Genomic DNA, 13,863 nt, shown 5'->3' with positions numbered 1-13,863 from the left:
CCCGTAGGATTCAAATGCCTTCCAGGGTTTGTGTATACCTTTGTACTTATCCATGAAATGCACCTTTGAGCACCTCAGAGAAACCTCTTAGCATTCCCCTATTTAGTTTGGTTCGGTATCAAAATTCACACATACTACGACGACTAAATAGATTGGCCTCGGCAGGAACTGGGTAGATCTAGACCAGATGCATATACCGCATGTATGTGTTTGCATACATATCAACAAGCTACCTATGGTCTACGAAGTATAGATATCTACTCACCGAAGAGCCTGCCCAACTAATTACCCACTTCCCTACTCTAACGCAGCACCACGCGGAAGCACCAAAGAGAGCTGCTGACGCGAGCAGCGTAACCAAAGCCGTGCGCTCGACGCTACTACTAGACTTAGTGTTGTTGTTCTTCCGCGACTCCGGGGGTACGGAACCGCGCACTGTCGACGGTCGGTCGAGGGAAGGGATGAATTTCAGGTTGAACCGGGCAGTGTAGCCTAGGCCGCCTTGGGACTTGTCGTGGAGAAGCACCTTGTGGAGGGCTTTGCGGGCCAGCTGATGGGTTGAAAATGTATAAAAACTTCGTTAGATGGGTGTTAAGGGGCTTGTCGGCTTGCGAAGAAGGGTTTTCCTGGGACTTGGATGTGTACGTGAATATGGAAAGGGTTATGGAAGTGTGCTAGGTTAGGCAGGTTTGGTATGACAAAGCAGCGGGCGTAAAAGAGGCGCAGGTTGCTTTGAATGAACTAGGTAGGCAGGTAGTAGATTCGCTGGCTGTGGAGAGATACGATACAGTGTATACCTAGGTAGGTAGGTATTAGGTAGAGACAAGCAGCATATGTACGTATGATACGATATTATGCCTCAGTAGTATGCCCCCGGTTCATAAAAGGACAATATATGGGTACATACTTCCTATCCAAGCTTTTGAGAAGTTTGTGAGCTGGAAGAGGGGTTGGATAGGAGTGGGACGCACAGCCTCATCACAAGAACGAGATAAGACGAGAGCGGGCCTTGGAAAACACCCAAAGCAAACGGGGGGGAGAAGCTTAAGCTAACCTTGATATTCCGGTCATCTAAGTATTCAATGCCTCGGTTTACATAACTTAATATCATGAAGAAAATAAATTGCCCAAGAACGAGAACTGAGTAATACATGCTCGGATGCTCGATTTCCAAAGCCTCTGACAGTTCTCTGCCGTTGAGCCAGTACGTCATTGCACACATGAACTGTCGCGAGGCATACGTAGGCGGTTGGCACTGGAGACCAGAGATGATGTTATTAGCGAGGGTTGCAGATACCGCGGTAGGCTGAATCTCCGCTACCAGCAACGACTCCATCATGCGCCTTGCTGACGCCGGCGTAGACATCCACTCGTGAGGCGCACCCATCAGATACGCAACGTACCGCCAGAGCGCGAGGTAGTCGGTAATCTCCTGCTTCCGCAGCCAGATCCCTTGTCGTGGGAGACCCATCCATATCACTGTTGCCGAGAACGTGTTGATGGTACCTACGCAGTCGAGGTCATTGATCGGAATGCCGAGGGATTCCACGTTGTAGTATGAAGGGTTCACTGCTGCTATCTGTAAAACGCGCCGCCGCACTGCCGCGTGGAGCAGCCGAACGCGAACCGAGTCCACGAAACCGTCACCTCCTGGCTTAATGGATTCCAAGTCCTGGGTCACGTGTAGAGTATGCTGTAGTGTTTCTAGCAGCCGGCGTCTAACAACGTCAGCACTGAACCCACCAGTACGGTTGAGGGTCTCAACGGTTCTCCCACTTCCCATACCCCCTAGCAAGGACATGAAGGTCAACTAGGCAGGCCAAGTTTTTTGTGTTAATTAGGGCTGAGTTGTCAGAATTATTCGACTCACGGCAGTGATAGTCGGGCCTCCGTATCGGTAGAACACTCTTTGGCCCCTTTCTATCTGTTCCCAGTCGACCCAGTCTGGGACGGTATTAATCTCCTTCCATAATCTCCCCGTATCATGATCGTTCGCCGCACACTGTTGTAGCAGCTCATAGAGGTCCCTCCTGGGCCTCTCCTCTGCCTGCGTTGTGCCGTTGCCCTCTCCAGAAAACCCAACATCGGAAAAGCGAGAGGACATATAGTCTAAATGTTCCGCAGCTTCAGTGGCGAGTGTGTCGTATGTATGAATCATTGGTTGCAGGTCTGTTGGCGTGAGATGCTGCGGTGTCCACCTGAACTTCACGCCCCAACGTTCCCTCCAGCTGGATTCTTTGTCCTGCTTATTATGATATGAGAATGGCATGATTAATATGCCTAACCTAGGCTTTAGCAAAAAATGGCATTGGATTGCCATATGTTAAGAGACCGAAATAGAATGCGTTAGAGAAATGTAACGACTCAATAATACTTATAGTTATCTTTATTAATACCTATTATGCATAAAATATAAAATACAAACCTTGGTAAGTACATCGGCTCCATGTTGATTATTCATTATTCATTAAAATAAAGTTTCATCAATCTACCTTCTATGTAATATGTACCCTAGGATAGGGGTACATCGGATGTGAATGCGGATGAGTTGACGTCGTTGATGAGGAGCCTAGCATTATTCTGCTAACTTTTCCCCACAACCACCCATTCCCCACATAACCTTGGCAAGATATATGTACAAAATCTCCTTCACAATTGCATATAGGCCCATGCAATTACATGATATGCACATAACTATTTATACCCTTGTAGATAAGTAGATAAGAACCAACTAGTTATTGTATGTAACTTTTTTTTTTCTTTTTTTAAATCTTGGAAAATTTTGTTCATCCCACTTCATACTTGTAACCTTTCACGCTGTCGTTAGATAGCCCAACACAGGAATATGAGAAATTGTTCTTGCAAGTTAGATTCCTTGAGGACCTTCGTACAAAGTCTTACAGGACTCGGAATATCTCAGCTACCTGTCACGACTACTCGTCGAATCTTATCGCGAATTCCCACTGCAAGTTTTCCGTCAGAACCCGCCTTTTCGAGGCCATACAGTGCTACTGCAGCCGCACGATTTCCTCGTCAAGGCTTGAGGGGATCATATTCTCGCAACAGGAGTGATACACCACTATCAGAAGCTACGAGTCATGAGTCGTCACACAATGCTACTGCCGACCTTTTTGGCGCAGCGCCGCTTGATGCTTCTACAAGCAACCTAGACCAAGCTAAACGCCAAGGTGCAATCCTCGATTTTTCGCCCGAGTCAATAGACAGTCTCATCTCATACATAGACACGTCGTCAACTGGAGGATCTTCTCCGGACGAAGATGTTGAATCCCCTCGTTACCGCAAGCCAAAATCTGACTCGGCGGCAGCTTCTCTTGGTGCCAGCAAACTAAAACGGCTAAAGATCATCAAGGAAGACAAATATCGAGAGAGGGGTCCACGACGCGAGGAGAGAGAGCCATGGCAGATACAAAAAGAGGCACTCAAGAAAAAATTCCCGGAAGGCTGGCACTCGCGGAAGAGGCTTTCACCAGACGCGCTCGACGGGATACGGGCGCTGCATGAACAGTTCCCCGAACAGTACCCAACGTGGGTACTAGCGAGTAAGTTTGAGGTCTCACCGGAAGTCATCCGCCGCATCCTCAAGAGCAAATGGCGGCCCAACCCCGAAGAGGAGACCAATCGCCAGACGCGCTGGTTCAATCGCGGGAAGGACGTCTGGAGTCAGATGGCGGCTTTGGGTACGAAGCCCCCAAAGAGGTGGCGTCGTGAGGGCATTGTGAGAGATCCTATTTGGAACGAGCCAAGGGGTCCTAGAACGCAACCACCGAAGCGTCGTCGAGATCGAGAGTCGCCAGAGTCGCCAGAGTCGCAAGAGTCGCAAGAGTTTGGGAATAGCTGGTCGTAGTTGTATAACGCAAATGAAGAATACCTAAGCATATCTCCCATGAATCTGAGGACTAGCATGCTTAACCTTGTCCCTTTTTTCGATGAATATAATTGTCATCATCAATACCCCTTGTGTATACCCCTTGTGTCTTACATGGCGAGTCTTGGTTCAGATCTACAACGTTATGGGTGACTTTGCTTCACGTAATCTCCGAGAATGAGCTGGTCCTAAACCTTATGAACCTTGGTGATCGGGAACTTTCTAATTATCTATCAATTCCATTTGAGTACTAGATCTTTAAAATCCTCCCATTAGGCAAATCTTGGAAGACGAACAAAAAATATTAAAATATTGTGTGCTTTTTGCGCTGGTAGTGCAACCCATGATCCATCCCTGTAGTATAAAAGTTATTGTAACATGTAAGTCACAGGGTAGTACGGCCTTGCCGTCTCGCCGGTATTTAGCCTTTCAATCTTCGTATCGAATTCGTCACTCCTTGGTATATACTATGATATATATAGATATATACTAGTAATACCCTATATGTATGCTGGGATAACTATATGTGATACATATCGACGACGTAGGTAGTGTAATGAAAACTTGGCCATCTTTCAACCTTGACACATAATGAAGAACGCTGATTTAACTTACATGTTATTAACCTTTGTGTTACATTATCGGCGATGAGCTATGTTAATTGCAACATGATATAGTGATGAGATCAGGGTAAATGTAAACTTCAGTTCAATGCATCGCTGCTCTTGTAGTAGTAGTGTGATAAGGGGGACGATACTACTGTAACCTTTCAAAGGAGCCCTTCAAAGCAACGAGACGTTTGTAAAATATTGATAATGAAGCGTCAATTTAAATCTCTTGATGAACTTTGTGGATGCTGTGCATGATAGCATTAACTACTACATGTATGTATATGTAACTACATAGTCTACATTATGTAGGTATGTACTTTTGAACCGCATATTTTATCCATGTAACTATGTCTTAGTTACCTATCTACGTGGCCTTTCTGACTTCAACATGATATGCTGAACTAAACAATTGTATTGCTTGAATAGACTTTACAAATCTGATATATATCATATAGGTCGGCATGCACGTACTATGTACGTGCGACTTGAATTGAAGTGATGATCGAGCAACATTGAAGCGCTGGAGCTCATATCTTGACAGCTCATAAGAAAAATTTAGACAAGTTTTGCGTAACAACGCTCAGGGAGTGGGCTTCAGGGGTTCCCTGTCGGGTCTTGCTCATCGGTTGGAGTGGATATGTAACCGTGCGTGGCTGCATTGCCGAATGCAGTTTGCTTGGGTGTAATTGGCGTTGTCGATGGTAAGACTTTGTTGTATGTAAGGTACGGTATCTCTATCTAGGTACTACCCACAGGACCTGTATGAGAGTAGATCGATCCATTACATTCAATTGGGATTTTTATAATGTTCAAAAATGTTTCTTCCCAGGCTGATGCGCTTTCAGAAGAAAAAGAAGATAGAAAGTAACTACATACCCTAGGTAAGATCGGTAACACAACAGTAGCTTTGAATTAGAGAACCAATGTGACGTCCTTGTAAACCGACAACCTCCAGAGCTTGCATATGAGCTAGGGTGTGTCCTAGCTGGACCAGGGTAAGCGACCTTTTAGAGAACCCATCACGCCAGAAAGAGCTAACTTGATCCGCAGAAATTCAGGAACAGGCCAATCATTTTAGTTTTTCGGTTCACCCCGTTAACTACCCCCAGTCCAGCTGTCCAGCTGTCTCTTGTTAAGCTCTTGCTAGAGAGGAAACAAAGCAATACTATGTAGTATGTAGTATGTACATGCCAATACATCCACTTTCGAAGAAGTTTCTTCTATCTTAGAGGTCCGAGACTTTGGGGGGTTGGGTCCAAATGCTGTACTTTGCCTATGTACTTTGAGTCTTTGCCTACCTAGTACCTAGTACTAGGTAACTACTTCCAACTTTGTAGGTACGTACATGCTAGACACCTTACCCTACAACTCGAGGCCCAAAATCTCACCTTCTTCACACCTCTTTTTTGTATTTTCCAATTGCAACTTTGCAAGAGCTCTGGCCGTTCTGTAAAGACGGAATTGCTTCAATGACTATTATTATTCTTCACTAGATACCAACCTACTTGCCCTTAAGACCACCCTCTTCTTAAACGAGGTGTGAATTGTTGGTCCTAATAGCCTTTTTTTTTTCTTCCTTCTCGGATTTTTTCTTCACTGGCTTTATCTTTCTCCTCATCTTTCCTTTTTTACTATTACCCTATTATAAACTTCCTCTGCCTAGTATTAATAGTACCTATTTCTTTCACGTCACTGTAAGTCATCGAGGACAATGACTCGCTACGTAGCTTCCGATTAACATATGTACTTCTAGCATTTGAAATTTTCAGCTATCTTCCTTTATACATCCTACTTACCTTCTCATATCACCAGACAAAAAAAACACCATCTATTGTTTTCGCTAGTTTTGTTTCTTGGTTGTCAACTAGTAGTCCACACCTTCTTACTTTCTTACCCCCGAGCACGCTACCCATGACACCTCACCTATACAAAAATAAATCCAGCACTATCAATATTACTTGAAGACAGACTGGTTACTAGTTCAGAATCTCCTCGGTCTTTAAAGGAACTAGTTTGCAAAAACCAATGGCAATAAAATGGCCTCTACTCCTTCGAATCGGTTAAAATTAACCCCATCGAACTCGCCATATGTTCCGCATCCTATTCGGTCACCTTACCGCGGCAGAGGTTCTATAGAGCCTCGCCTGTCTTTAAAAAGGGTCGTCGGTACCACCTGTACCTCACCTACCGGTTTCGATGTCGTGAACTCTTCTTTTGCATATATTGCCGGCGGAGCTGTTGTGGTGGTGGATGTTGACGGGTCTGAATATACTCAGCGTTTCTACCGCGCGCGCCCAACCGCTCTCCCTGTCTACAATACTCCATCAGCTCCTTACTCACCCTCGACGCCGACGCCGACCCCGAAAGCGAACGATAGTCGAAATAGAGTATCGTTGCGGGAATCAAACTATGGCACCCATGATTGGGCTGACTCTTCCACGTCATCGAAAACGTGGACGAGCCGAGAACGTATCAAGGCCGCGACGTGTTTAGCTCTCAGCAAAGAGGGGAGGTTTCTCGCTGTTGGTGAAACTGGCTACGCTCCCCGGGTTCTCATCTACAATCTCGAAGATGACTCGTCAGATACTCCACTTGTCTCTATTAGTGAGCATGGATTTGGGGTAAAAGCCGTCGCATGGTCGCCCGATTCCAAGTATCTTGCCTCCCTCGGATCTGCGAATGACGGTTTTATTTACATATGGAGGATAGACACGAAGACTGGTGCTGCAAAGCTGTTTCAGCAAAACAGATGCACATCTTATATTCGCGGTATGATATGGGTGGGCAATAATTTGATCACCCTAGGCGTGCGTCATATCAAAGTATGGAGGGTCGAGGAGGGACAAACAACGTCTCCAATGAAACAGAAACTCATCGGTGATTCGAGCTCGAACTTGCAACCACATCAGAAGACGTTGCCGGGTCGAAACGTTTTGCTTGGCAACATGATAGAAGCAACATTCTCATGCGCCGCCGCCATCGACGACACAAAAGCTATCATCTGCTCTGAGACGGGGGATGTATGTTTATTCGACGACACGGGCAAGCAGATGAAGTTGACAAACGTCCTCGAAAGTGGATTTGCAACAACCTGCGTGGCGATTCGTGGAAATGTTGTTTATCTGGGGGGTAAATCGGGAAACCTAGCTACCCTCGACTTGGCATCCCTTCTAAGCTGCAACTTGGATTCCTTATGCACGAACGTGGGCTCTTTTGCGGGTTTCTTTGCTATGGGCTTTCTTGAAGAGAACATGGTGACAGTTGATGCCAAGCGTTCTATTCACATTTGGAGATGTGACGATGCCCCGGAAAAACTGGACTTGAGCTCTAGTCCCATCCCTATCCCTGGACACCAAGATTCGATTCTCGGTGTCGAAGCACTGAGTCGTCCTAACGCACCAGGTGCTGACTTTTACAGTTGGTCGGGAACAGGACAAGTTATATTGTGGGACGTTGACGGCAACATCAAATGCTCATTCCAGGTACCACTTGAAGATGCCTCCACCGAAGACGAGCCCAATCTAGTCAATCAATTGACTCTAGTACAAGCTACAGAGGGTGGCAACTTTTTTGTGACGGGAGATAAGTTGGGAATTGTTAAGATCATTGACTTCTCAACGCTTCAATGTGTATCTTCTATGAAAGCACATGCCTCCGACTGTCAATTCATTACCACCTTCGAGAACAAGACTAGGTTCGTCATTGCGACATGCGGTCGTGACCGTACGGCACAACTTTTCCACAAGACAGCCACCGGAGAATTTGAGCACTTCCAAACCCTTGAGTTTGCCGCAAGGGTGGTGCAAGTCCTCGTTCCGTCGGCAGATAAAGTAATAACCTGTTCCATGGACAGAACATTACAAGTTCATGACCTAGTAACAAAAGAGGGCGAACCGGACGCCATGGCGGCTATTCCTTCAAAAAGCTTTCCCTTAAAATCTTCGCCGGCATCAATGGCAGTGGACGCGGACGGAAAGTTCCTATTTGTGTCGCTACTAGATAGATCCCTTTGTATATTTGACTTGGAAAGTGGGAAACTGGCCAATTCATTCAAATGTACTGACGAGAGCGGGACAGAGTCCGTCGTCCTAGATTCCCTTACTGCTCGAGCAGCAACCGATAAGGAGCCTGCGTTGCTCCTAGGCATTTCGAATACGGATAAGTCCATCCGGATCTATGACGGCCAAACGGGGTCTTTCTTAGACCGTGAATGGGGTCATACCGAAGCTATCAATGGCGTAGCTTTGATCGAAGATGAAAGTAGCAAGCGAAGGGTTGTAAGTGTCGGGTCAGATGGCACTATCATGATTTGGGAGATGGATATGCAGGATTCGGCATGGGGCTTCAACAGTCGTGAACCATCTCCAGTCAAGGACGGTTCCACTGTCTCTCGAGCTACGCTTCGACGCGTGCTATCCAAAGCTGAGCTTGCCGAGTTCCAACGAACTTCACCTTTTTCGACCGGACGACGATCGCCTCCGAGGACACTTGCTAAGAAGAGATCCGCGTACAATTTGGCGTCTACGTCATCTGTCAGAACACCACCTGTCCCTACATTACAAACTAGCCCTTCGCCGACAATTACTGAGGATACTCCAACCAGGAGACCATCGGATAGTCGTTCTGGCAGTCCACCAACCAGCCCTAAAGGAAAAGTAAAGAGGCGTCCGTCTCTACCGGCCCTCAACTCGGCAAAAACTAAGAGCAACAGTAACTTGAGAGGGTATGGGTCTTTAAATATGGCCACCGAGCAGGCTTGTCGTACGCTTCGAACCTATCGGAAGAAACTGACCTCCTCGGATCCCGTCAGCCAAGAGGTCTTGGCTGAATTAGACCAAGAACTTCGTCTTACCGCAATTGCATTAGGCGACAGGGCTACACGGAGCAAGGCTATGAGTGATATGATGTTGACTGGTCTTCTCGATCAATATTCGGAGCGCTTAGTAGCTATGCTGGACGAAAAACTACGGTTAAGTTACCGGTCCACTTCAGACCCTGAGCCGGACTCTCCTAGAAAGCGACGTGAGTCGTCAGGAGCTGGCTCTAACAACGACTCTTCATAAAGCATACATTTACCCCATAATGTGTATTAGTTATGTGTATATCACAAACACGCACCATTAAGCATGCTCCAATTTTCATGGGTTACAAGGAGATGGAAGGGAAAGGGGGAAGGTAACACAGACGTCCGTGACTCTAGGCGTTTAGGGGTCATTCATACACTTTTATCGGAAAGGGGGTAATCGTCTAGGAAACAGATGGTTGGACAACGGCGTCATAGCATTTCGGGGAGAAGGGGGAGGTTTTTCTATCCGTTTACTGAGTCCCATTTGTTGGCTAACTCAACATGATACCACCGGACTTGGCAGGAGAAAATAACAGGAGTTGGTGGGGTGGGTGAAAACACGCTGTGCTGTGCTGCTGTACTGCTGTGCTGTGTAGTAGAAGGGAGGGAGGGAAGGAAACCGGGGCCATGGTATGGTAACTTGTCATTATCGTTTATATTTTCTTAGTGACGAAGCTACTTTGTTGTTTTTTTTTTTCGTTAGGACGCATCAATTCATTCTGCGCGACACAGTGGGTAATTCCGTGTCATTATCAAACGGGGGTTTTTTCAAGTCTATTTTATAAAAGTGAATTGTGACGACTTCAACATACATACACACCTATGTAGTTGAAATTGATAAATAAATACGTACCTCAGGTACTCTTCATTCCCAACACCATTACCACCCCGGTCAATATTCCTACATACATACAAGATAGATAATAAATACAGTAATACATGATGGCAGTAGTAGTAGCAGCAGCAGTAGCAGCAGCACGAGTAGGTGCATACCAAACAAGCCAGTCTCCATCGACAGTATAAGAGCGAGCCCCTATTCGATTATCTCTATGAGTTCAAGATAAAGATCCCCATTTTCCATATCGAATACCCCCCCACCCCCTTTTCCCCCTTCCCCTCCCTCCCTTCTTTTCTTTTTTCATCGGATACCTTGAACCTGACCTGACCTGAGTAAACCTAACCTGCTAGGGTACCTAGATAGGTTACGGGTTCATAGGCCACTAATCTATTCCAGACAACTCCTAGAAACGCTTTGGTTGCTCTTCTCCACCCCACCCATCCACCACCCCCTTTTCATTTACATACCCCTTCCCCTTCCTCCCTTTAACCTCCTTAGTAGGTATCCCTTTCTTCCCTCTATCCTTCACATCGCTAATCATATATTGTTCGCTTCACTTATTCTGTTGAAAAAAAGAACCCCCCGCCTCGCTTGCTGGGACATGTTCCTTTGATAACTCGTACAACCACTCACTTTACTTCTCTCTCTCTTCCTCTCATCAATTTCTCGCCCGTACTAACTAACCATACAATTGAGTTGTCATCTCCATGCTTTTCCATTTGTCTTCATGTCAGTTGGTTAATTTGTTTGTCTGGATGTTCTGTAAATACCAAAAAAGATGGGTAGGTAGATAGAGATAGATAATTATACAACAAGCCCCTCAGAGAGCCGCCGATCATCGCGTTCTAGTTTCTCGAGGCCGTTGCACACGGCGCCATAAACCCTTAGCGGGACAGCAACTTCGAAGCTCTCGCAATCCAGGGTCTCGGCAGCGACTAGTACTAGCCCGCCCCTCTCATCGCGTGAAATTTCCTCGAGCAAGGGATGGGCATCTCCCGAACGTGGAAAATCGGCAATGGAGGAGTCTGTGGACGAGGGCACAACGAATTCGATGCGAATCTTCCACTCGAGGCTAATGCCGCTAGTGACGAACTCAGGGGTGGCGACGATGGGGATGGTGGGGTTGAATACAACACGACGTGTGAAAAGCGTAGCCTCACTCGAGCTGCCATACACCTTGCGGGTGACGCGATGGATGCTGGCCTCGCTACGGAGGGCCAGAGTTGGCTCGACGCGCTCGGCCGTCTCTAGGGCAGCATGAATAGCGTAGCAGGGAATCTCAGCTCCGGTAAAGTCAATAGCCATACTCACCGACTCACCCAGTCTGTAGGCGGGACGCGCCAGCATGACGACCCCAACACGGCGGCCATTCCGAGCTATCTCGAAACGGTTACTGCTTTGTCCAGACTCGGACGAGAGATTTGATCGAATAATTGCGAGATCGATGGCATCTTTTGCCGAAGTAGACTCTTCATAAGTAGAGGTACGACGGGATTGCGGAGCGGTAGCGGTTGGGGACAAAAGTCCCATGCCCTGCCGAGGCCGATCAAGAAGTTCCTCAACGTACCCGAGGAACCCATTGTATGTGGATTCCCGTCGGTCAGGCGTGCGTTTCTTCAAAGGAATAGAGGCAGATAATGTCTCAAGGGACTGCACCTTGGCAAGGTCGCGAAGAATAATGTAAGGTGACAGCAGGTCGTGGCCAAGAATCTCGCCATGGTTGTTGACACTTCCTAAGACTCGAAATGGGATCTCGACTGATCGTACTTGTTGTTCCTTTGTCCCGCCCGGCCGCTGGGTGCCAATCACCAAGCTATACGAGATTTTCATAGCCTTGCCCCGATGGGTTGGAGGCAGCCCCTTTGGTAGCTTAAACGAATACTCATAGGTTCGACTCTCGCCAGGAGCGAGTTGTAAGTCCACAAATAATATAGACTGCGGTGTTGATAATAAGGGAATAGACTTGGTGCTTGCAACACCTCGCAACTGCTTGATACTGCTAAGCTCCCCACCACCAAGAAGTTCTCCAATAGAACTACCGAGGCCTCCCCAGCCGAAACTGGTTAAGAGTCCGCTACTTCTCCTTGAATTCTCGACGCCAATAACGCCACCTCCTTGCCCCCCAAGCACGGCCTTCCGTTTAACTGCCTCGAAGGGGCCTAGGTTTATAAGCGACCCATCGAGAGTGAACGAGCCTTGGACTTGAGCGTAGCCCATCATTAATGACTCTGGCAACCGTGCGTGATTAATGGTGGTTAAGTTGGAGCCCCGCCGTAAATGGGGTGGCCTCCGCCCGCCTTGTAACGGCTGCGTAACGTATTCTGATGCTAACGTCTCGGACGAGTTGTTACTCAGCGAATAAAACTCACCACTGCTCCTAGGAGTCCCACCAGCAATGCTTGTCGTAGATAATATTCGTGCTGCGGGGGCTGGCTGTTCGGTAATGGTCGGTATCGAGTCCCTTGGTCGTACTGGGAGGTGTATCCCTTCAACTTTTGAGATGGGGGCGGTCAAGTAATCGACCGGTTGGCCCTGGGGCAAGTTTGAAGTGGTGTCGGTGGGTTGTGGTGAGGGAAGCATGGGGAATTTGAAGTCTGGCATGGGCCCCGGGCTCTTTCTTGGGGAGTTGGTGCTAAAATAGCCAGGTGTGTTTGGGGCCGAGGCGCCTGGGGGACGAGAGAAGCCGTTAGATGGAGGGAAGGAGTGGTTAAACCCAGCAGAGCTTTCCGATCCAAACGGGCGCCGTGGCAGGGCGGCTGATTGTGGACCAGCTATTAAACCGCCCCTCGGGGATATCTGCAAACTAGCGGACCTTCCATGGCCGCGAGGAGGTCGTTGAGATCTTGGCGGAGGTGGATTCACAAGAGACTGTTCTTCAATAGTTGCAGCTGATCCTATTGACACTATAGACAGGGAGCGCTTATGGGTATGTCCAGATGGCTGTGGCGATGGCTGTGGGGGAGTCCATTGTTGCGGCGGGCCCCTCAAGCGCGAGCTGCTCGAGGGGACAGTTAGAGACAAGGTAGAGCGGTGCCCTCGGGCGGAGGACGGAGGGGTCAGTCCATTGTTCGGCTTAGCCCTGGGACTCAGCAGAGGAGAAGGCTGCCTCGATCGTTCGTTTAACGAGGCCTGTGGATGGTGAGAGTGGTTCGAAGGAGGTCTCGTGGGATTGGTACTGGGGGCGATATTTTTGAAGGTTATGTGACACTTGATATCCTCGCCAGCAAAGACAGTTTGGTCATCCCAAGATATAAAGACTCGGATGTTGCTTGATACTCCTTCAGTCGGCATGATGGCACTCCTTCGAGTTGAAGGAGAGTACTCATGTATGTGGCCGCATCGTCGTCGTCGTCAGGCTACTTGGAAGTCGATGGATGAGCTGCCCTACTACAGGCGTTGATTTCTTGTTGGTTTCTTGTTGGTTTCTTTTTATCGTGCGAGGCCTGTGTGCCTGTGTGCCTGTGTACCTGTGTAGTTTCTAGGTAGAAAAGGTAGAAATGATAGAAATGGTGGGATTATTTTGGTGGAATTGAAAGCCAATTCGTACAATTCGTACTATGTAATGGCGCGAGACAGTTTACCGAATTAATAAAATTGAAGGTTCAAAATGTTGAATTGTCAACTGTTCGTTATCACGTCCGAACGTCGCCAGGGAATGGATACATATAACAATAATGCGGTA

At 47.6% G+C, this 13,863-nt stretch overlaps 4 protein-coding genes across 4 annotated transcripts; 2 read left to right on the top strand and 2 right to left on the bottom strand.

The window, feature by feature from the left end:
• Positions 1–74: 74 nt before the first annotated feature.
• On the bottom strand, positions 75–2,269 carry GGS25DRAFT_519352 (uncharacterized protein; the record flags this gene model as incomplete). The annotated part of the gene is made up of 4 exons (XM_049263693.1): positions 75–98; positions 266–550; positions 1,136–1,810; positions 1,871–2,269. 4 exons carry the CDS (start codon positions 2,267–2,269, stop codon positions 75–77), a joined length of 1,383 nt encoding a protein of 460 aa, XP_049118824.1.
• A 503-nt stretch (positions 2,270–2,772) lies between these two features.
• On the top strand, positions 2,773–4,196 carry GGS25DRAFT_481212 (uncharacterized protein). The gene has a single exon (XM_049260159.1). It carries the CDS (start codon positions 2,846–2,848, stop codon positions 3,863–3,865), a length of 1,020 nt encoding a protein of 339 aa, XP_049118823.1. The 5' UTR covers positions 2,773–2,845; the 3' UTR covers positions 3,866–4,196.
• Positions 4,197–5,838: 1,642 nt separating this feature from the next.
• Positions 5,839–10,159, top strand: GGS25DRAFT_481210 (WD domain-containing protein). The gene is made up of 2 exons (XM_049260158.1): positions 5,839–6,191; positions 6,251–10,159. Exon 2 carries the CDS (start codon positions 6,534–6,536, stop codon positions 9,558–9,560), a length of 3,027 nt encoding a protein of 1,008 aa, XP_049118822.1. The 5' UTR covers positions 5,839–6,191; positions 6,251–6,533; the 3' UTR covers positions 9,561–10,159.
• A 302-nt stretch (positions 10,160–10,461) lies between these two features.
• On the bottom strand, positions 10,462–13,842 carry GGS25DRAFT_481208 (Rgp1-domain-containing protein). The gene has a single exon (XM_049260157.1). It carries the CDS (start codon positions 13,470–13,472, stop codon positions 10,986–10,988), a length of 2,487 nt encoding a protein of 828 aa, XP_049118821.1. The 5' UTR covers positions 13,473–13,842; the 3' UTR covers positions 10,462–10,985.
• Between the last annotated feature and the right edge of the window lie 21 nt (positions 13,843–13,863).

The sequence above is a fragment of the Hypoxylon fragiforme genome (assembly GCF_022984875.1).
Source record: "Hypoxylon fragiforme strain CBS 206.31 chromosome Unknown GGS25scaffold_3, whole genome shotgun sequence".
In the NCBI taxonomy this organism is placed as follows: Eukaryota; Fungi; Ascomycota; class Sordariomycetes; order Xylariales; family Hypoxylaceae; genus Hypoxylon; species Hypoxylon fragiforme.
The sequence above is the reverse complement of the archived record's forward strand: the minus strand, read 5'-3'. Positions and strand labels throughout refer to the sequence as shown.